The sequence below is a fragment of the Pimephales promelas genome, chromosome 17 (genome assembly GCF_988280905.1).
Source record: "Pimephales promelas chromosome 17, fPimPro1.hap1.1, whole genome shotgun sequence".
Classification (NCBI taxonomy): Eukaryota; Metazoa; Chordata; class Actinopteri; order Cypriniformes; family Leuciscidae; genus Pimephales; species Pimephales promelas.
Window position 1 is genome coordinate 33,636,507 of NC_142785.1, and position 22,971 is coordinate 33,659,477.

The window sequence follows — 22,971 nt, forward strand, 5'->3', positions numbered from 1 at the left end:
TAATAATCGCGAGTTATTATAGTTAAATCAAATGAAAAAATGAAATATTGCTTTGGCTAAAATAAATAAATATTAAGTTAAAGTAAATGTTCTTATGGTTTTAGTTAATAAAAGTATAAGCACTGAAATGAAAATAAAAATGGAAACAAAAATAAAAACGAATTAAAAATGATTAATAAAAACTATAACAGTATCTGAATGACTTTCTGGTGTGTTTTGAACCAGTTCAAGTATGAATGCTTACACAACAATGTTTTCATAATGATATTTAAAAGCCACAAATGTCTGTTGTGAAACTATAACCTTAATTTGGTTTAGCAAAACTCCCAGAAGACAACGGAAAGCCTCAAACACGATGATGACTCGAAAAAATCCACTGTAAATCAGAGCGAGACGCCCCTTGGCAAAGAGCAGACACACTGTATGCCAGCGTCGTGTTTCACAACACACACACACACACATCAGGTCATCGGAAAGCAAACAGTGTCTGATGATCATCAGCAGACCGCGTGCACATCAAAACCACAGACCCGATGATGACAGACCGACTCTACTGTACTGGAGTGAACTGTACCCTGTGTGTGTGTGTGTGTGTGTTCACAGCGCCTCCTGCTGGTGTGGACGGGTGTTTTATCTGTACCTGTGTGTGTGCTGGAGGAGTGTGTGTGTTCGCAGCGCCTCCTGCTGGTGTGGACGGGTGTTGTCTCTGCAGCGTCTCTCCCTTCGCATGCGACAGTCTGTCTCTCAACATCCCAACAGCAACCTAGAGAACAAGAACAGCAACAAGAAACGTACTTTCAATGCAAACGTGGGGTATTCTGGGGGTTTCTAGGTTTTTGTGGGTGATTGTCAGAGGTGTGTTAGTGCGTTACATTTAGGGATGGGTAATAAATATCGATTTCTCGATATTAATCGATTCTCATTTTTACGAGCTGATATCGATTCTTAAATCTCAAGAATCGATTAGTCATCCTGTTTCATTTGAATGAATGGATCATTGTATCGCGGCTGCGCGCATCCAAAAAAAACGCAATAATCTTTGTCCTTTGTTACTATTGATATGAAACAAAGTCTCAATTTTCAAATTACGTCCATTTTCTTTAGAAATTCAAAAACATAAATAGTGTTTTGTCGCTGTGGCGTGAGATCGCTCTGGAGAAGCAGCAGCGCTGATCTCTCTTCCGGCTTAATAATACCAGTCACAGCGCCAAATAAACATGAATGAGCATCTGAAAGTGTGTTAAAGATACAGTACAACTTATCCAAATCCGGATCATGTCACATTGATTCACTCAATCAGCAGTTAGTTAAACAGTTACACAGCTTGTAATCAATGTCATCGTCATATTTACCTCAGAAAACCCACATAAACTCGTTAGTCAGCTAGAAAAAATAACTCTAGAGAGGAGCATTCTGCTAAATATATACACCATATTACATATGCATTATAATCTGAATGTTCTTCAATATTTAATGCATATTTGAATAAATCTGGCAAGTTTTTATGACAGCCCCCATTTAAATGTTTATATTTCATTGAATCACTTAAATTACACTTTTATTTATTTTTATAATAAGAAGATTATTTCATTATTACCTTCATATTAGGCTAATGAAGCCTATTGGCTACAACTAGACTCCCATAGTTTACAGCATTAGTTAGAGATTTGATTCCCTTGAGAAAAATTGCCATTTATTGTAACTGATATCCAAAATAATCGATATTGAATCGAATCGTAATCGAATCGAATTGTGAAATTTGTCTCAATACCCAGCCCTAGTTACATTAATGATAAACTAAACCAGAATTTCTCATAACAAGTGTGGGAAGGTTGTTCGCTGCATGTTGAGTGTCCAAACGCATGTTAAAGAATTTTGATATATATAAATAAATGTGTGTGTGTACCTGGTCGGAGTCGTCGGGCAGATAGTTGAGTGCGGTGTTCAGGCTGCCCTGTGACGCCAGTATACTGGAGTACTGGATGAGCTTCTCCGTCAGCGCTGAGCTCCGCACACACACCTCGCGGTTACGCAGACGCTCGATCGACTTCCGCAGGATCATCACCTTCTCCACCAGATCCTACACACACACACACGAGAACACAGACGTCAGGATACAACATCACACACAGACAAATATTCATTACTTCACTGAGCTCATCGTTTCTGCCTTAACCCTCAGGTGCTCTTCGGTCATTTCTGACCGAAAAATTTTCTGTTTTGAATTTTTAAAAATCACAGCTTCATCGCAATGTTACGAAACTTGGTGACTTTTATGGCATTGGGTATGTGAACACACAAAAAAATTGAGGTCATGATCTGAGCATGCTAAGTGGTCTTAAAAAAATAGTCACACTTGTGGTCGTTGGTCAAAAATGACCCCCATAAGAAATGAATGGGAAATTGTAAAAAATGATAAAAAAAAATTGTGAATTTTTGTTTGTCAAATTTTTTAATAAGAAATAGTTTTTGGGATTGTTTCAACTATATATTCAAATCCACCAACAACAACAACAAAAAATGTGTTCATAAACAGCTGGGGAGTTCACATGCGTCTCCATAGAGAGCTGTACATGCCATCTAGTGGTTACACCATGATTCTACGCTTTTTCTCTATACTGTAACCAGATGGTGCTAATTTTCTTCAAAAATTATTTTTTTTTTCTGAAGGCCTAGACTCTATATTAAACTAAAATACAGCGTTAATATTTTTTTTGAAAAAAATAATATATATATATATATAGAAAAATATATATATTTTTCCATGGCAAAAATAAACCATAAATATTGCATAAATATTAATAAATTCAATTAAATTGTCTCAAAACACTAAATTAAAAAGAATAAATATTATAGAACAAAAATAAATTGCATTGGTTTTACTGGGATGGAGAAAGTTTCATTTTTAGGTGTCCGGTCCCTTTTGACCGGGAAGATAACAAGTGTGACTCCGAAACGAAGAGCACCTGAGGGTTAAATTATTACATTATTTAAACTGAGACATTTTTAGCTAACTGTGATTTTGTATATGAACAAACGCATAACTCTAATAAAATCACTGTAAATTACAACGTGAACTGCATTTTCTGTAAAGCTGCTTTGAAACGATCAGAGCGTCCCTATCCGTCCTAAATAGTATTCGAAAATAAAATTAGTACGTCCCAAATCGTAGTATGTTGAAATGAGTATCAAAGAGACCCGGATTGTCTACTATATCCAAGTGCAGATCCGGGAACATGCTAACGGCTAATACTGCCCATCGCGCGTTGGACGAGGATTCGATTAGAACTACAAAGTGAAAAGTGTTAAAAACTACAGATACGGAGGACGCGCGAGTCTACAAATACAAATAAATGTGCATTGAATCCTGACACATATATAAGTGTGTGTGTGATGGTGACGTGACCTCGAGCGCGAGCGGAGACGAACAGTCTCTCTGTGACGTCCAGCACTCCACCAGACGCTCGATGTTCCCGGAGCAGATGAAGCACAGACACGCCTGCAGACGGTGTTTCTCTGAGCCTTCAGCATCCAGACGAGCTCCTAGAGTATCTGAACACACACACACCTGTCAATCACTCCAAAACAACACACTACTCTATTCGGATTCGAAGTTTATCTGTACTCTATATATTTCTCCATAATGACTTGATGTGAGACTCCTCTTGGTCATGATCTCACCGCAGAGAGAAGCGAACTCCTCTGGGTTAGCGTAGGTTAGCAGAGCCGCTAACGCCTCCTTCCAGTTCTTCAGCTCACAGCTCTGGACGATATTACACCAGTTCTGCGTCACCACTGACGAGATCAGCTGAGGACAAACAATAATCATTATAATTATAAGAAATAAAAAGAAGAATTATTATTATCTTAACCATTAAAATATTATAATTAATAATAATAATAAGACAACGGCTAATAACATCACCAATAATAATAACCATAACCAACACCAATAATAATAGCAATAATAAGAATACTAATAATTAAAAGAATAATGATAAAAAGAATAGTAACAACGAGAATCCTGCTAGCAATAACAATTATAATTACTAAAATATTAATATTAATATGAACAAGCTGACTAATAACAACAATTAGTCTTATCATTATTATTATTATCTTATTACTACTATTACTAATAATAATAGTAATACTCAAAATAATAATGATAATTAAAATAACATCAACAATAATGGCAATAATAATAATAACCATACTAATAGCAATAACAATAATAGTTAAAATAGGAATAAATATATGAGCAAGATTATTAATAACAATAAAAACAACAATTATTATTATTGTTATTATAATTATATCTATCTATCAATATTACTAATAATAGTAGAAATAGTAATACTTAAATTAAAATAATAACAAGGATAATTAAAATAACAAAAAAATAATAATGATAAGAATATTAAAAACATTAATAATTACAATTATTATAATAATTACTAAAATATCAATAATAATATGAACTCTGATTTTAGATAAGATAATAACAATAATGGTAATAATAATATAAATAAAGATGACAACTAATAATAACCATAAAAACATTAACATTATAATAGTAGTAATAATACTTAAAATAATAATAAAAATCAGCAACTAAACTAATAATGATAAAGATAATACTGATGCAAAAAAAAATTATGATGCAATAAATAAATAAATAAATAAATAACTAAGGTCATGTATAGATGTGAGCGGTTACCATGGAGACGCGGTTGGTCTGGCGGGTGAGGTAGCGCTGCTGGGTCTTCTTCAGAAGCTCCTCCCCTCCGCTGATTGACAGCAGGATGGCCTCCGCGAAACGCCCGTCACTCAAGCACAGATCCACGGCACCCTCGAAGTTGCCCACTAACAGAGCCTGACTGATCAGCCCGTCCGTGTCTGCCCACAGCAGCAAAGCACAAACCGTAAGCAGCAAAAACACAACGTTATTTCTAGGGCTGCCCACTAGTAATCGACAAATTATTATTATTATATGTATTAGTCATAGAATTGTTGCAATCCCGCAGGCTGAAACGGACAGATCATTAAAGGGTCATTTCTCAACCTCAAATATGGCTTAAAACACGCAAATAGCAGAACTTCCTCGAGGAATGTGCGCTTATTAGGTGTATATCCAAGTGTTGTGTGGAGAGTGTGTTACTGCATGACATATACAGGCGTCATCACTTGAGTTTAACTTTACATTCTCCGTTATTTTTGGTCACACAGAAAAAAGTAACGCAAACTGTAAAGGGTCTACTTTTATTTCCGTAAATGTAGAATAATGGCGTTTTCTGTAGATTCAGTCACATAAATGAGCCAAAGCTCAGGGTATACTCGCCTTTGCCGGTGCGCTGTGGCGAGCTTTGTGTGCATGTGAGCACTGATTAGACTATATATATTATATAGGCAATTAAAGGCACATTATTATGATTTATGGACTAATGGCTTAAAGAAAATGCATTTTTTTCGCCGCTAAAGGTCGCTAACCTCTTACAATAACAAAGGCATAGGTTGATGACGCATTTAAGCGGAAGTATGGAACTTGTTGTCATGCCGATGGATCAAATAATGGTTATGTATGAGTGAATAAATTGATGTTTTTAACATGACTGTGGGATAAAGCAGGGCGCGATTGCTAATGAGGGACAGATATCAGCGCCATACGCAAGTCGCACGGATATACAGGAATAAGGACATTTCTACTGAACTACACGTAAGTGCTTTATGACTACTAGCTCTCGGCATCTCGAAAACGCCACGCCGATACTGATCTTCGTTTTAGGTCTCCTTTTGTCCCAAAGTCTGCTTGCCATGGTCCATAATGTTTAAACGCAACAACAGCGCGAGCGTGCCGCTAGACATCACGCAGTCTGTCGCCATGGTTACTACGGTAGTACGAGCGGAAACCAGGGATAACACGGATATTACGTCATTGACGGGTGACAAGTGAACATGACGAGCCATTATTTAAAATTGGAATATATATATATATTGGGAATTAATTTAATTTAATTTTAATTTTTTATTTTAATAGGTTTTAATGTATGTATATTTTTATGTATGTTTTTGTACGTTACTGGATACCTGAATTTCCCTCGGGATAAATAAAGTATTAATCAATCAATCAATCAATTATATTACACTCTGCAAGTGATTTTGGGATATTTTATTATAAAAACCGTAAATATTGTAGCTTTAAGTGATGGACTACAGAAATCTTCGGCCGAGGGCAGCGCTAGTGATTTCAATGCATGTGATGTGAAGATGCTCGCCTGAGGACACGGGGATCTGGAAGGGCTCTTTGTCTTTCTCTTTCTTTGGTAGTTGATGGAAGAAATCCGCAGGAGACTCGCAGCCTGACGAACCGTCCGCAGACTCATCTGCTCTCTGATCGCACGAGAAAATAAATCATCATGACTCATCAATCCAATAAAACAACGTGTTGAATGAGTGTGTAACTGAGTCTGACCTGATCAGAAAGAGTCTGCATCTTCTCCGCCAGATCGTTCACATCTAAACCGTTGGGTTGAAGCTTCCTTGACAAACACGCCGAGATCTGTGCAAATACACAAGTGAACACGTGTGGGTCTGTTCCTCTCACAGAGCAAGACTAGGAAGACACTTTAATTCAATTTAACTTTTATTTAACCAGGCAAGTCACTTAAGAACAAGTTATTTTTAACGACAGCCTGGCAGGAGAATTAAAATCTCCTTAAGTATATACTATCACAACACACACACACACTCATTTAAAACACTCATAAAAACACTCCTTAATAGTTTTTCAAATGCAGTCACTGAAAAACATGCATATAGTGGTAACACTATAATAATCTTCATTAGTTAAATACATTATTATGTACTTATACATTGTTCATGTACTTCATTAACATCTTGTTTACATTAGTTAACACATTGTGCATGAACAAGTGTATTTTTATTAAAAGACTAATAAATACAGTAACAAATGTAGTTAGCTAATCCGTTAACTAATGTTAACTAATGAATCTTATAGTAAAGTGTTACCCATATAGTTTTATTCAAGGGATTTCTATGATTTTATTTGGGATTTTTCCATGCAAAACACAACGTGAAATAATGAGGTGGGGTAAGATGTGTCACTCCTTTGTCCTGTACTAGATCAAACATCTCCGTATATGGCATGGTTTACACTCATGTGCTCTTGAACGAGTTTGATGGGATACCTTCCTCTGCAGCTCGTCTTTACTGAAGCCCAGCAGCCGCAAAAACTTCACCCGCGCTTCATCTTCGAAGTTCACCTGTTAAAAACACGACAGAACAATTACGAAAACACTCGAACGGGACGTGCATTTCCTGAGAAACTCATATATGACATCATTCTGTTTGATTTTATGTCTAATCAAAAGCGTTCAGGAATCTGAAGCATCCCACTGTAAACATTAGGGTTTCACATTCACGCTTAATCGGATTAAAATGGCTAAGTGGGATTTAATGAAATAAACATATGAAGCGCGTCACTGTTTCCAGCATCTCAACGTGATTACGTGATCACACGTCTCGCATTTGTGGTTAAAAAGTATATAAATGTTTATTTCGTTATAAAATGGCCGATGGTTTGTCTAGATGAGACTCTTATTCCTCGGCTGGATCGTGTTGAGGCTTTAAAGCTGCACTGAAACCGTTGGACCCCATTGAAGTCACCATGAAATGTTTTCCTCATAAACCTTGATTACTTATCTAACTGGATAAAGAAACACATGAACATCTTGGATGTTGTTGGGGCGAGTAAATTAACTCTGAACAGTGAGCTGATCCTTTAAGGCAGTGTCGAGTTAATCGAGTTTAATTTAATCAGCGAGTGTAAATGTTTACCATGAGGAACCTCCATATGTCCTGCTCGGCGTCAGACGGGGCGCTCGTGATCTTACTGTGGCAGTAGTTGGTGAAGGAGCCAGACTGCAGAACGGCCTGGAGCTCGCTGGAGCGCTGGAGGAACTCGGTCTCTGTGGTCACCTGACTCACCTGTACCTGTCGAGGCTGACCCGGCACTGTAGGGTTCTCAAACGTCACCAGCTTCCCGCCGAACTGGAAGAGAGTGACGTGTGTCGGACACGAATCTTACAATGAAATGGATGTCTCAATATCCCTGAAATACTCACAGCGAAAGAGGCGCCGACAGGCCTTCGCACCCACTTGGGTGGCTTTGTTAGCGGAGGGATGATGGTGGTCTCCACTGTGGGTTGAGGCATTAGCAGAGGCGGAAGAGCTTGACCGGTTCCAAACGGGTCGTTGGTGTCGAACGAAGCCGAGATCTAAGAACAGAGAGAGAAAAAAGACTGATGATTAAACCCAAAAATGAAATTAGCTCATGATTTACTCACCCTCAAGTCATCCTAGGTGTATATGACATTGTTCTTTCAAACAAACACAATCAGGAGTTATATTAAAAAATGTCAGAGCTTTTAAAAGCTTTATAATGGGAGTCAATATTTTTTTTGGGAAGTCCATCAAGTGCATCTGTCCATGATAAAAGTGCGTCTATCCATCATAATTGCATCTATCCATGTTAAAAGTGCATCTGTCTATCATAAAAGTGCATCTGTCCATCATAAAAGTGCATCTGTCCATCATAAAAGTGCATCTGTCCATCATAAAAGTGCATCTGTCCATCATAAAAGTGCATCTGTCCATCATAAAAGTGCATCTGTCCATCATAAAAGTGCATCTGTCCATCATAAACGTGCATCTGTCCATCATAAACGTGCATCTGTCCATCATAAAAGTGCATCTGTCCATCATAAAAGTGCATCTGTCCATCATAAACGTGCATCTGTCCATCATAAAAGTGCATCTGTCCATCATAAAAGTGCATCTGTCCATCATAAAAGTGCATCTGTCCATCATAAAAGTGCATCTGTCCATCATAAAAGTGCATCTATCCATCATAAAAGTGCATCTGTCCATCATAAAAGTGAATCTGTCCATCATAAAAGTGCGTTTATCCATCATAAAAGTGCATCCATCCATCATAAAAAAGCATCTATCCATCATAAAAGTGTATCCGTCCATCATAAAAGTGCATCTATCCATCATAAAAAGCATCTATTCATCATAAAAGTGCATCTATCCATCATAAAAGTGCATCCATCCATCATAAAAGTGCATCTGTCCATCATAAAAAGCATCTATTCATCATAAAAGTGCATCTATCCATCATAAAAAGCATCTATTCATCATAAAAGTGCATCTATCCATCATAAAAGTGCATCCATCCATCATAAAAGTGCATCTATCCATCATAAAAGTGCATCCATCCATCCATCATAAAAGTGCATCTATCCATCATAAAAGTGCATCCATCCATCATAAAAGTGCATCTATCCATCATAAAAAGCATCTATTCATCATAAAAGTGCATCCATCCATCATAAAAGTGCATCTGTCCATCATAAAAAGCATCTATTCATCATAAAAGTGCATCTATTCATCATAAAAGTGCATCTATCCATCATAAAAGTGCATCCATCCATCATAAAAGTGCATCCATCCATCATAAAAGTGCATCTATCCATCATAAAAGTGCATCTATCCATCATAAAAGTGCATCTATCCATCATAAAAGTGCATCCATCCATCATAAAAGTGCATCCATCCATCATAAAAGTGCATCTATCCATCATGGAGATGGACTTGATGGATTTAAATATACCCATTGACTGCCATTTTAAAGCTTGGAAGAGCCTGGATATTTGATTGTATTCGTCTGAAAGTAGAATGTCATATACACCTAGCATGACTTCAGGGTGAGTAAATCATGGGCTAATTTTCATGGGCGACATTCCTCGGAAAAAGTGTGTAAAACACACACGTAATCGCACCTGGTCCACCGTGCTGTGCTGATGCTGTTGAAGACGCCCCCCCATAACTGAGTACACACTGATCCGCCCGTCAAATGATGCGGCTGACAGGAGGGCGGGGTTACGCGGACACCACTGCACATCGAAGCACCACTGATTGGCTGTTGGCAGCTCGTAAATCACCTGAAACACGAGAGACAAGGCATGATGGTCAATACAGTGATCCAGAGATCCCACACTAATGGATTTCCACAATTTTATTCACTACTAATCCTACAACAAAATAAAAGTGCGATGGATTAACATTTGAAAATGAAGAAATTAACACAGCCATACATATTAGTATTGTAATGTAATAGTAATATAAATGAATTATTATATTGTTGTTCTTAAATACTTTTAAAGAAGTAATATTTCTTAATTTGTTTTTATTTAGGAATTGTAATATTTTATTAAGTAATAATAATAATATGATTATTTCATAGCCATACTAATAAAAGATGATTTATTATATAACTTAAGAATAACAACAACATTTATATTTTAATATATGTTTTGTATAATAAAAACATATTATTATTTTTTAGTATAATTTCACAGATATATTTAATTTTAAATTTTAAGATTCATATTTTGCTTGTTCATACTGCCTGTGAAAATTAAATGTTTAAAAATAGATTAAATTCAGAGTCATAAATATTACTATTGTAATTTTTACAGTAATGTAAAATAATGATTAACTATATTATTTTTCTTGTTAATTAGTTTTTTATTAATAGTAATAATGATAATCATGATTTCATAGCCATACTGATAACAGATAATTTAATAAAATTAAATTCTATAATATTTTATTATACATTATTTATAAAATAAAAATTATATAATATTTTATTATACATTATATATAATATAAAAAACGTATATGATTGTTAGAATAATTTCACAGATCCATTTAATTTTGTAATATTTTTAAACTTTGATCATTTTTAAAATTCATATTTTGGTTGTTCATACTGCGTGTGAAAATTAAATGTTTGAAAATAGATTAAATTCAGAGATTAAATAAATATTACTATTGTAATTTTCACAGTAATGTAAAATAATGATAATTATTATATTATTTTCTTGTTAATTAGTTTTTTATTAATAGTAATAATGATAATCATGATTTCATAGCCATACTGATAACAGATTACTTAATAATATTTTATTATACATGATTTATAAAATAAAATTATATAATATTTTATAATATAAAACATATTAGAACATTGTTAGAATAATTTCACAGATCCATTTAATTTTGTAATATTTTTAAACTGTGATCAGTTTTAAGGTTCATATTTTGTTTGTTCGTACCGTGTCCGTATAAATGTTAATAGATGCAAAATAGGTTCAAATATTAATCATACAAAAATGACAGTATTTTTGTATGATGATGCAAGCAACGTCACAGTCATGGGTTCGATCCTCAGGGAATGCATGAACTGAAAGTCATTTACAATAGAAGTGCATGGATGTAAATGTGAATGCGATTGACGGACCTCTCCGGTGTTCGGGTTCCAGCACAGGATCCGGTTGTCTTTGCCGCTGCTCAGCAGAAGCTCTGGATCGGCTTGACTCCATGAGATGGACAGAATTCCTCTGGGATATTAAAAGGACGTCACACGTGTGCAGGAGCATGAAAGCAGCTCAGAGACGTGGGGTTTACTCTACCTGGTGTGGTTCTCCAGCACTTTGAGAGGCGAGGTCGCGAACCGCAGGTCCCACATCTGTATCACAGGAAGCCTGTCGTCCTCGGATGCCAGAACCAGCTGAGTGGCCACATCTGGATGCCACAACATCCCAGAACAGTGCATCTGACAAGAAAAATAATAAAATAACACATTTTATTTATAATGAGCTTTTTTTATGTTATCGCATCAAAAATAAAAGTTTGTGTTTACCTAATATTTGTGTGTGTCCTGCTGTGTATATCTAAATACACATACACACATGTATATATTTATTTTGTACTCGTCCAAGCGTTCAGATGTTCTTACCCTGTTGCTGTGGTCACTGATTTTGATGATGGGCTCGTTCTTCCTCAGATCCCAGACCACGGCTTTCCCACTGGGATTGGCGGATGCCAGTATATGCGGCACTTGACTGTTCCACGCCACCACGCTCACGTCCTCCGCTGGCTACGGCACGCACAAGCACACGGATAAAACCACCGCAATGTCTTCCCACAAACCCCCAGCTGAAGATGAGCATCCAAACCAACAAACCCCAGCAGAGACACGCTACTGTCTGAACACTCAGCAGACGAATCGTCTCAGAATTGTTTTTTTAAGGCAGTAAACCATTGTTTAGTGTCAGTAAGTGCCCCTATTAAGCTGTTTTAAAGGCTTCTAATGTTGTTTTAGAGTCTCCTACAATAGTTTTACATGCACACAGTGTCATAAACACTTCCTCATAATCCTCTCAGTGTCTGAAACACTTCCATTGAGGATTCAGTCTCTAAGCTCCGCCTCTCTGAACACTGCTCTGCTCTGATTGGTCAGATGTGTGCTGTGATTGGTCAGAAAGCAAACGCTCATTATCATATCTGAATCTCAGCTCTTTCGTCTCAGTGTCTGAAACGCTTCCATTGAGGATTCAGTCTCTAAGCTCCGCCTCTCTGAACACTGCTCTGCTCTGATTGGCCAGAAAGCAAACGCTCATTATCATATCCGAATCTCAGCTCTTTCCTCTCAGTGTCTAATACACATCCATTGAGGATTCAGTCTCTAAGCTCCGCCTCTCTGAGAGCTGCTCTGCTCTGATTGGTCAGAAAGCAAACGCTCATTATCATATCTGACTCTCAGCTCTTGATCACAGTGATACGAACAGTGACGATGGCGTGGGTTTCACCGTATCAATCTCAGAAAACATGAACAACACGAGCCGAACTCTTCCAGTCTCAGATAGACCAACGCCACTTTTGCGTCGTCGAAGGGTAACGCCCCCTTTTGGGGGAAAACACGTCTATACTGTCTATGGGAAAACATACGGATTTCCATAAGAACAGAACTTTCACTAGATCTGCAAAGTTTCTTGATAGCAAAAATGGCACAAACTTAAAGAAGCTAACGTTACTGAATACGGGGTTACAGAGGTGTCCCTTTGAAATGGTCGAAAACTGGATTAATGACCCCACACAGCGGCCAAATATGGACTATTCAGACATCTAACGATACCACTATCTCGTGGAATCACCAAGTAGCCTTTTTTATTTATTTATTTATTTATCATTTACACACTCACAGTAGCCTAAACTACTAGACGATGAGGCCATGTCACTTGGATCATATTTAACTTGATTTAAGCTATTGACAGTTTTGTTGCCGACTAACGTTAGCTATTAGAAAGAAGCTGTTAGCAGCTAACGTTACCTTATTAGACTATGTCAATAGCTTAAATCAAGTTAAATATGATCCATTCATCGTCTAGTTGTCATACTGTGTGTTAATGAAAAAAAAAGGCTACGTGCTTACTTGGCGATTCCACGAGATAGTGGTATCGTTAGATGTCTGAATAGTCCATATTTGGCCGCTGTGTGGGGTCATTAATCCAGTTTTCGACCATTTCAAAGGGACACCTCTGTAACCCCGTATTCAGTAACGTTAGCTTCTTTAAGTTTGTGCCATTTTTGCTATCAAGAAACTTTGCAGATCTAGTGCGAGTTCTGTTCTCATGGGAATCCGTTTGTTTTCCCATAGACAGTATAGAGGTGTTTTCCCCCAAAAGGGGGCGTTACCCTTCGATAACGCAAAAGTGGCGTTGGTCTATACACTAGTGTTTGAGGGCGGAGCTAAGAGACGCTGCTCAGCCAATCAACACCACAGGCTGGCATTATGCAAATGAGTCACTTCTTTCTTTTAGGAGACAAAAACTTCATTTATCTTTGAAACTTTGAACCTTATACATTCAAAAACAACTTTATTATACACTAAATGAAAGGTCATATCTGCATAAAGCATAATAGGGGCACAAAGAGATGCTAGAGAAGAGGTTAATCAAACCCAAACTGCACACACACACACACACACACACACACACACACACACCCCAGCACCTTCATCTTACCTCACTGAGCTGAAGGAACAGAGAGACAAATGCATTCACTTTACCATCAAATGATACAAGGAACACTGATGACACAAAACGCTTCAAGAACAAGAACAATGGGTGGCACCTGTGACTTGGTGCCCGGGGTCATCGGATTACTGAAGTTGTTCAAATCCCAGATGTATATTTCCGAATCATTGGCTCCTGATGCGATGAGATTACTCTGACAGAGAGAGGAAACACATGAACGTTTGCAAACGCCACACTGCACTGCAAAACCTGCTTTTCTTACTCAGCATTTTTGTTTGCCTTGTTTCCAGTCCAAATATCACAAGTAAAGCCTTCTTGATTTCATATTTTTAAGTAATAAAACGCCATTAGATTTTATGTCTTGTATTCTGGGGAAATAATAAAAAATTAAATGAGTTGCTCCTTAAAAAAGCTAAAGAACAATATTTTAGATTTTTTTAAGCATCAACTCACTTAATTTTGTTTACTTCCCCTGGAAAACAGGACATATCATCTTATGCCATTTTACTCATCTAGAAAATGTTTAATCAAATCTTGATTTAAGAATTTTAAAAAAAATTTGTACTGGAAACAAGCATTTTTTTGCAGAATGTTTTGATATTTAAACCGGAAATATATATTTTTTTACAGAATTTATTGATGTTTGGACTGGAAACATGCATTTTTTTTTTTTAGCTATTTGGACCGGAAACATGCATTTTTTTGCTGATTTTTTCATATTTGGACTGGAGACAAGCATTTTTTTGCAGATTTTTTACATATTTGTACTGGACACAAGCATTTTTTGCTGATTTTTCACATATTTGGACTGGAAACATGCATTTTTTTTGCTGATTTTTTCATATTTGGACTGGAAACAAGCATTTTTTTGCTGATTTTTCACATATTTGGACTGGAAACATGCCTTTTTTCACTGATTTTTTCATATTTGGACTGGAAACAAGCATTTCATTTGCAGAATCTTTTGATATTTGTACTGGACACAAGCATTTTTTGCTGATTTTTCACATATTTGGACTGGAAACATGCATTTTTTTTGCTGATTTTTTCATATTTGGACTGGAAACAAGCATTTTTTTGCTGATTTTTCACATATTTGGACTGGAAACATGCCTTTTTTCGCTGATTTTTTCATATTTGGACTGGAAACAAGCATTTCATTTGCAGAATCTTTTGATATTTGGACTGGAGACAAGCATTTCTTTTCCAAAATTTTTATTTGGACTGGAAACAAGCATTTTTTTTTAAAGATTTTTTTATATTTGGACTGGAAAAAATAATTTTTTCAGATTTTTTTGATATTTTGACTGGAAACAACCATTCTTTGCAGAATGTTTTACTATTTGGAATGGAAACATTTTTTTTAGCTATTTGGACTGGAAACAAGCATTTTTTGCAGTGCAGATGCGAGTGGATCTGAAACGAGACGCAAGCTCTACCTGGAAGCGGTTGTAGTCGAGGGCGTGCACGGGCCCCGTGTGTTTGTTGGACTGTCCGATCACGGCGTCTTCGCCCGCGGAGAGAATAGCGTCCGGGCCGAAGACGGTCACGCTTCCGTTCTCACTGCCTCCGATGAGCCGCCCCGATGAACCCGCCGTCACGTCCATATCAAACGCCACCCAGATCAGACTGTGAAACCTGCCAACACACACTGAGATCATCACAAATACACACACACTTTACACGCATATGTGACCCTGGATCACAAAACTAGTCAAGTCGCACGGGTGTATCTGTGGCAATTGACAACAATACTTTGTATTGGTAAAAATTATTGATTTTTCACAAATTTAAGATTTTTTTTGCACACTCAGATTCTCAGATGCATCTCAACCAAATATTGTCCTATCCTAACAAACCAAACGTCAATGGAAAGCTTATTTATTCATCTCAAGTGTCATAATTCAGATCAGTGTTGATCCAATTCAGTCCAATAACTGTGTAAAGTTGAGTTGAAATAAGCTGAAATCATGCAACTCTACAGAAGACAATAGTGCCATCACTGAGGAATAAATACACAAATCCCAAGTTCCTTCGATATGCTAAATAAAGTATTATCCAGCATAATATTAACAAAGCATTTGCATTTATGCTCATGCATTAAATGCAGTAAATGTCTCAAAATTGTGACTTTAGCATTTTGTGCACAATGAGCTAGTTGAAAATGAGTGATAACTACCTTCATTTAGTCAAAGGTTGCAACCCTGGCACCCATTATCTAGTATATTTTAATATTTAGTGACCTTGTTTTAGTGCAAAGCGAAATATGAATTTATAGAGTGATTTAACACTTTAAAACAGCCGCAGTGAATCTGACAACTGCATGAACACAAAACCTGAGAAACTGGAATTGCCATTTTAACAGTGCCATTGTGAGACAATGTGGCAATCTGAAAAGGTCAAACTGATGAATGAGAGTGACACATACCACAGACGTGTCAGAAACATGTTCACACAAGAGCGCGCGCGTGTGTGTGTGTGTGTGTGTTAGACCATGCAGAATGACTACACTGAAATAATGCTACTGTTAAACCTGTATTTCGGCTATTGAATCGTTGCTGGGGAAGAAAATGAATAACATAAACATAAATTAGTTTGAAAGTAATGCACATCAACAAGAGAAGCAAGAGAACATCAACAAACTGGTGTAAAATCATCACTTTCTTTCAAAATCAAGTAGTGGCTTATAAATGTTCTCGGTTTAGGATGGAGAGCGATTGTAATGGTAAACCTTCTAAACACACCCAGTCATTGAAACTAAACTAGCTAAATTACAGCTTTTAAAAGAAAAATGTGAGACATCTTACTAGGATGTGAGGTTGTTATGCTTTTTTAATTTAACTTTACGTAAAAAAAAAAACCAACTCAAAGTATTGCTGTTTAAAAAAAGAAAAGATGTTAAAACTTCCAGCTGATTTAAGTTGTAAGTCATATAGGTATTCTAGTATGCATTCAGAAAGTATGTATATATATATATATGAAGAGTTCAGATGCAAAAGCCTCTAAGTGCCATTTTAAATTTTCTTCTAAAATGACCATTTTTATCAAGCTTGTATATTTAAGTTCAGTGATTTCACTTAAATAGCAATGAAGATTACCTATTAATTGCCATTTAAGTGAAATTACTGAACTTAAATATACAAGCTTTATAAAAATCATCATTTTAGAAGAAAATTTCAAATGGCACTTAGAGGCTTTTTCATCTGAACTTTTCATATATATATATATATATATATATACACACACACACACACACATTAATACTTAAACGTTTGGGTGAAAATATTTTACATTTTTTAAATAAATTAATAATTTATTCAGCAAAGGACGCATTATATTGGTTCGTTTGTGAATCAAATAAACTTTTTAATTCAGCAAACAAAACAGTTTTCAACACTGATAATAATCATAAATGTTTCTTGATCATCAGATACTCATATTAGTTCTGAAGGATCATGTGACACTGGAGACTGGAGTAATGATGATAAATTCAGCTTTGATCACAGGAATAAATTACACTTTACTATGTATTGACTTAAATTCTACAAATACTTCACAATTTTTACAGATTTTCTGATCTTAAAGCAGCAGAAGAAAACATTAAAATATGTTGCCGAGCCCAAACGTCTGAGCGCTAGTGCACAGAAACACACCTGTTGGAGGTGGGCAGAGTTCCTCTGAGCTTCATGTCCATGGATGTATCAGCAAAATCCATCTCAAAGATCTCCAGAACGGAGCTGGTGTTGAAAGACGCGTCTAACTGCTGCGCTGCGGTGCCTGGGGATGTGAAAAAGTGAAGAAACTAAGATTTTTATTCAAGCATTTTAAGTGAAACTCGCTGTCATCCACTGCTGTACACTGGCTGACAGGTGAAAACACACACATGTACACCTGTATACCTAAGGCCAGGTATGTGGGATGCTGTCTCGCAGGACTCCATGCCTGAGAGGCCGTCCTGAGGATCTCCTTCACCCTCATCTTCCTCCAAACTCCTGAAAGGACAAGAAGAACATGATGTGATTAACCTGTCAGCACTTAAATGACATTCCTCTGCACTAACAATGTCATATCAGCCTAAAGAACCTGTAAAAGTGACTTAATATTATGGCAGATAACAGTACTATCACATTTCCGCAATAGAAATCCTCACAGAAATCACAAACAGACTCGGGTTTGAGTGTGTGACATAGCCTACATCATATATTATTTCTCAGACTCAAATGATCTATAATCTCAGCTTCTTTTGTCATCCTTTTAAAGTATATGTGTAATAAATGTCGCGTGGAGTTAATTTAGAGCAGAAGTCTATGTTTATAATCATGTTTATTCCTGATCAGCAGCTCTTAGCGTTAGCATTAGCATCAACCTACTGTTCATTATCTGCGCTTCAAAACACACTGACACACCGGGCAGACCACAATAAAACATCAGAATCTCGAGTTTATCCAGAAAACGCCAAAATATACTAAGTGCTGTCTGTGTACTTACGGTTGTTGGTGATTAATAGTCTCGTTTGTGTGTTGATGAGAGTTCAGTCAGCGGCGCTCCTCGCGTCACTCATGGAGAATGTAGTCCGGTGCGGAATTGTAGTCCAGTACGGAAACCGGCGAAGGACAAGACGTACGAAACGATTAAAACTCAAACCCCTTCTGCTCGACTCGATTTACCTTTCTACTCATGCCAACATTTCAATGATTAAACAAATACATTTTAAATAAATAAATAAGGCCAATACCGCCCATCCAAAATGTTTAATACATATTTTATCCCCAAAAAGAGATAGAAGTAAAAAAGCCACCTAACCTTGAATTACACACAACCATTTTGATTTGAAGTTTTATGGTGTTTAACACAGCCTGGTGTTCTTACAGCATTTTATTTTGACATACTTTACTGGCATAAGGTAAATAAAAGCTATTGAAAATAAAATGAATAAAAGTAATATATGAAATATGAAATGAAGGTGTGCATCTGGCACACATCTTAAAAAATAAAAACCTGATGACAAGTCTTATTTGAATGAAAGGTAGAAGCATTATAAGAACTGACAAGCTTTCATTTTAAGTTAACTTTATTAGAGAGACAGAAATATACACAAGTTATGGAACAGACAGGCTTCTAGCATTAGATTTCATAATGATTGGCAGGTTCTGGTTGTTTCTCCGGGTCTCCGCCTCTCTCCAGATACAGGTTGTTGTAAGGATACTGTTTAGGTGCCTGGAAAGAGAAAGATAATCATTCATAAGATTTGTGGAAAGCTTTTGATGATCCACAATTAATTTTCATGTTGTTTTTTAAGACTATTTGGCAAGTGAATTACACAAAATACCCGATTTAAAAAAAAATGTGCACGTATTTATATATACAAAATAATTATACAATTAATTAATAATTAATATGTAAACACACAAACCTTTATTTTGGATGTGATTAATCGTTTCACAGCCCTACTTTATGAAAATTGCTCATTATTGTCCCTGTACTCACCACAGGCTGGTAGCAGGGGAACATCTCGCCCAAGCCGAACATCAGCCCCATGAAGCCCAGGAAGCCCAGCAGGGTGTTACGCATGGTCCTCCAGTCCACCGGGCTCGGAGACGTGTCCACCCTGTTCCTGATGTACATGTCAAAGTCATAGTGCATCTGCAACACAAACAGAAAACCTTACAAAACAGCCACTAATCTGAGAACCCAATGCATTAACATTCTTCATTATAAATCTTTATTATACTCCATACATTCAATTGGACCCTTGATATCTATGCATTCAAACACCGTAAAGGTAAAGTTCACCCAAAACTGAAATTTCTGTCATTAATCACTCACCCTGATGTTCTGACCCTTCATAGGCAGCAGCGGCATTATTAAATGTTATAAAGTGACTAGAGTATTTTTTATGTGCTAACCCCCCCCCCCCCCCCCCCCCCCCTAAAATAACGACTTTTTCATCAATGTCTTTGCTAATTTTCTGGGCCTTAAAAGTTGCAATGAGTCATAAACTTATCTTATCAACAAAAATAACTTAATTTGTGTTATGAAGATAATTTATGGGGCTCATGGTTTTGAAACGACTTTTTTGAAATATTATTTTTGGGTGAACTAACCCTTTAATATCAAAATTGAGCAATAAGCTGTAATTTTAATGTTTTATCTTACCGTACAAAAATGGTTCTAGATCTAAATTTGTTTGAGCACTTCAGTTATTACAGCTCACATTTTAAAGGCTTAGATATACTACATATTTACACAAATAGTCAGCAAGTTGGCAAAACAGCATGGTGCTTTAAAGATTACATGCTGTCGTTCTTCTCTGCTTCAAAAAGCATGAAAGAGTGGGCGTGCTGGAGTGTGCACAGTGGTGCAAAGTGATTTTGTGAAGACAATACCCAATGCATGTGTGACTTACATGAACTGGGATTTATAGGGGTTCTTACCGGCTCTCCCCAGTTCCTCCTCAGATCAGGATGGTCCCACTGATACCAGGGGTCTCTCTCGTGCTGCGATCGGTTCGGCAGCATCGGGTAATCACCATACCTGCGCAACAACAGTGCAAACGTATTTAAATACATCGCCAGCTAATAAGCATTAAAACACACTATTGATTGTAAGTGTGTGAACATTAAACTGATACTCACCCCTGGCCGTCATCAGGAAAAGGCTGGTAATCTTCCAGCGTCATGTTGTATTTCTTGGCCGCTGCCGCCCTCTCTTCTGGGGTTTTTGGGTACGGGCCGGGCATCATGTCCTTCGAACCACCAGAGGCTGCAAAAACACAACATAAAACATTATAATGATTTCGCATTACACACAATACTTCATTTACAACACCTGGCTGTGTTCTCCAGACAACCTTAGTCACATTAAAATGCATATTAAATACAAACATATTATTATGCATATCTAGTGATCTAGTATACAACAGCACAAAAGCTAACAGAGTTGGACATTTAGAAGAAACACATTTGTTAAAAAGACTAAAAAACGGCACTTAGTTTATAATGCACTTCAAACAAATCAACAATTAATGCAAATGCAAAGCAGTGAACAACTAACTACATTTGTTTACAAACGTAAAAGAAGTATCATGGATTCGCTTAGCCTGTTAGCTCACCGGCCTTGACATGAAGGTTATCATCTTTTTATCCTATAAAAAAACTGTTTTTATAGCGTATATTCGCATAATAAGGGGGTGGCATGTGTATAAGTCAGCACCTGCTCTTGTTCCGAGGACAATTTCAGAGATTCTCGGTGTTTTTCCTTTAATAAGAGGTCGGGTTAGGAGACCCGCTCTGAGGGCCGCCATCTTGCCGCCCTGACACTCCACAGCGCGCATGCGCGATCAGCTGTCAATGATTCTGCGCAGAGGACACGCCTCAATGACACTGCAGCAGAAAGCGATGACAAATTATGTCATAAATGTTTGTAAACAATTCGACATTGTTTTGTATGAATGTGAAGGCAAAGGGAATTAAGAGTCAGTATAATATAAAGTCTCATGATATAATATAATTTAGATGATATTCAACACTTGATCCATTAATACTAACACTTCTATATCTATTATCTTTATAAAAATAAAAGTAGAAATAAAAAAGTACACGTAGAGTCATAGCACTTGCATATTGTTGTCCTTTAGTTAGTTGAACTCTCATTTGTGTAAGTCGCTTTGGATAAAAGCGTCAGGTAAATGAATAAATATAAATTTAAATATGACATAAAGTTACTCGTTCCAAATGTACGTATATTAAATAAGTATTAATTTGTTTGCTCGTTCCTGGGAACATACGACATTTTATATTCTCTCTCAAAGGTGTACTTCTACAGGACATCCACACGATGGCAACATTGTTAAAATACCTATTTTTCTTATTGGTATATTTTTTTATTTGATCGTTAATAATTAAATTATTTTACAAGTATATTTAGTAAATTATGTAATTCAATTTCAAGGCAAATTATATTAAAAAATTACATTGATTTCACTTCATTAGCTGCATGTTTATTATGATTATATTACCTGCAGGGGCGGCTCGCCCATAGAGGGCGCTGGGGCGCCGCCCTCCCTCCGACCTGTCTGTCTGTTTTTTTAATATATATTATAATTTATCATTTTGAAAAATAATCTTTGTTAATTATATGCTAATAATGGTTTTACTTTGAAAAGTGTTTTGAACTCACCAGAATGATATTTGCATTCACTTTCGTTACTTTTATCATGTTGGTGTAGTAGTATAGCCAATAGGCTGTCTTGTCAGGGCGCCAGTTCGCTCAGCCCCACAGTGCTGGAATTTAAGCCAATGGTTCCCCGGTTGCTATGCAAAAAAGTTTATATTTCGCCAATCAGTGCCGTCAAATTTTATGGTTTGGGGGCGCTGAAAATATCGCCCACAGTATCAGATTAGGGGAGTGCACTGTGCACGCGCACCACGGGACATTTTTTTACCTCAGATGAGAGAAGAATGGCAGCGCCAGTGACGTCGAGTGGAAATAATGTAAAGTTAGTCGCTCTGTCACTCACTCACTCACACACACACACATAAACACTGTTTCACACACATTTGATATTAAAATAGTTATAGGAATATTAATACCTGTGTGTTTGCTTTGTTTTTGATGTTTTTAAGTTCTGAGATAGATTACTGTGTTTCATACTAGTTAAAATCAACTTTCTTCTCATACTTGGGTGTTACAATCAAGAATGTTGTCCCAACCTCTCTTTCAGAGCCTTTTCTCTCTCTCTTTCTCTAGTATCAACACATTGTTATCCATTATCCAATTGTCAATTTGTCAAAAATATGTAGTCTATCTGGGGGTTGATTAAACTAGATTGTTGTATTACCTATTATTTTTTTGTATTACCTATAGGTATTATAATTATTATTATATTATAATTTATCAATATTATGCGTTTGCACTTTTTCTGTCAGCACACAGAGCATAATAAACATGCAACTTGTTCATTATCATTAACTGTCAAACTTTTGTTATTAATATTACTGTATTA

The 22,971-nt window shown here is 36.6% G+C and overlaps 2 protein-coding genes across 2 annotated transcripts in view; both read right to left on the reverse strand.

The window, feature by feature from the left end:
• sec31b (SEC31 homolog B, COPII coat complex component) overlaps positions 1-18,608 on the reverse strand; it is a 29,884-nt gene extending 11,276 nt beyond the window's left edge. Inside the window, exons 1-19 of the mRNA XM_039651011.2 lie at positions 18,456-18,608; positions 17,867-17,959; positions 17,621-17,744; positions 15,407-15,605; positions 14,065-14,160; positions 11,888-12,028; positions 11,562-11,704; positions 11,390-11,489; positions 9,864-10,025; positions 8,145-8,297; positions 7,858-8,070; positions 7,209-7,283; positions 6,473-6,559; positions 6,276-6,390; positions 4,721-4,899; positions 3,682-3,808; positions 3,407-3,552; positions 1,907-2,080; positions 641-763 (exon numbers count right to left, since the gene is read on the reverse strand). Of these exons, the coding sequence (XP_039506945.2) occupies positions 641-763; positions 1,907-2,080; positions 3,407-3,552; positions 3,682-3,808; positions 4,721-4,899; positions 6,276-6,390; positions 6,473-6,559; positions 7,209-7,283; positions 7,858-8,070; positions 8,145-8,297; positions 9,864-10,025; positions 11,390-11,489; positions 11,562-11,704; positions 11,888-12,028; positions 14,065-14,160; positions 15,407-15,605; positions 17,621-17,744; positions 17,867-17,945 (2,436 nt within the window). The 5' untranslated portion in view covers positions 17,946-17,959; positions 18,456-18,608. The remainder of the gene's footprint in view (positions 1-640; positions 764-1,906; positions 2,081-3,406; positions 3,553-3,681; positions 3,809-4,720; positions 4,900-6,275; positions 6,391-6,472; positions 6,560-7,208; positions 7,284-7,857; positions 8,071-8,144; positions 8,298-9,863; positions 10,026-11,389; positions 11,490-11,561; positions 11,705-11,887; positions 12,029-14,064; positions 14,161-15,406; positions 15,606-17,620; positions 17,745-17,866; positions 17,960-18,455) is intronic.
• A 412-nt stretch (positions 18,609-19,020) lies between these two features.
• On the reverse strand, positions 19,021-21,336 carry ndufb8 (NADH:ubiquinone oxidoreductase subunit B8). The gene is made up of 5 exons (XM_039651023.2): positions 21,180-21,336; positions 20,603-20,729; positions 20,402-20,501; positions 19,455-19,610; positions 19,021-19,184 (listed from the first exon to the last, which is right to left on the reverse strand). Exons 1-5 carry the CDS (start codon positions 21,298-21,300, stop codon positions 19,092-19,094), a joined length of 597 nt encoding a protein of 198 aa, XP_039506957.2. The 5' UTR covers positions 21,301-21,336; the 3' UTR covers positions 19,021-19,091.
• Between the last annotated feature and the right edge of the window lie 1,635 nt (positions 21,337-22,971).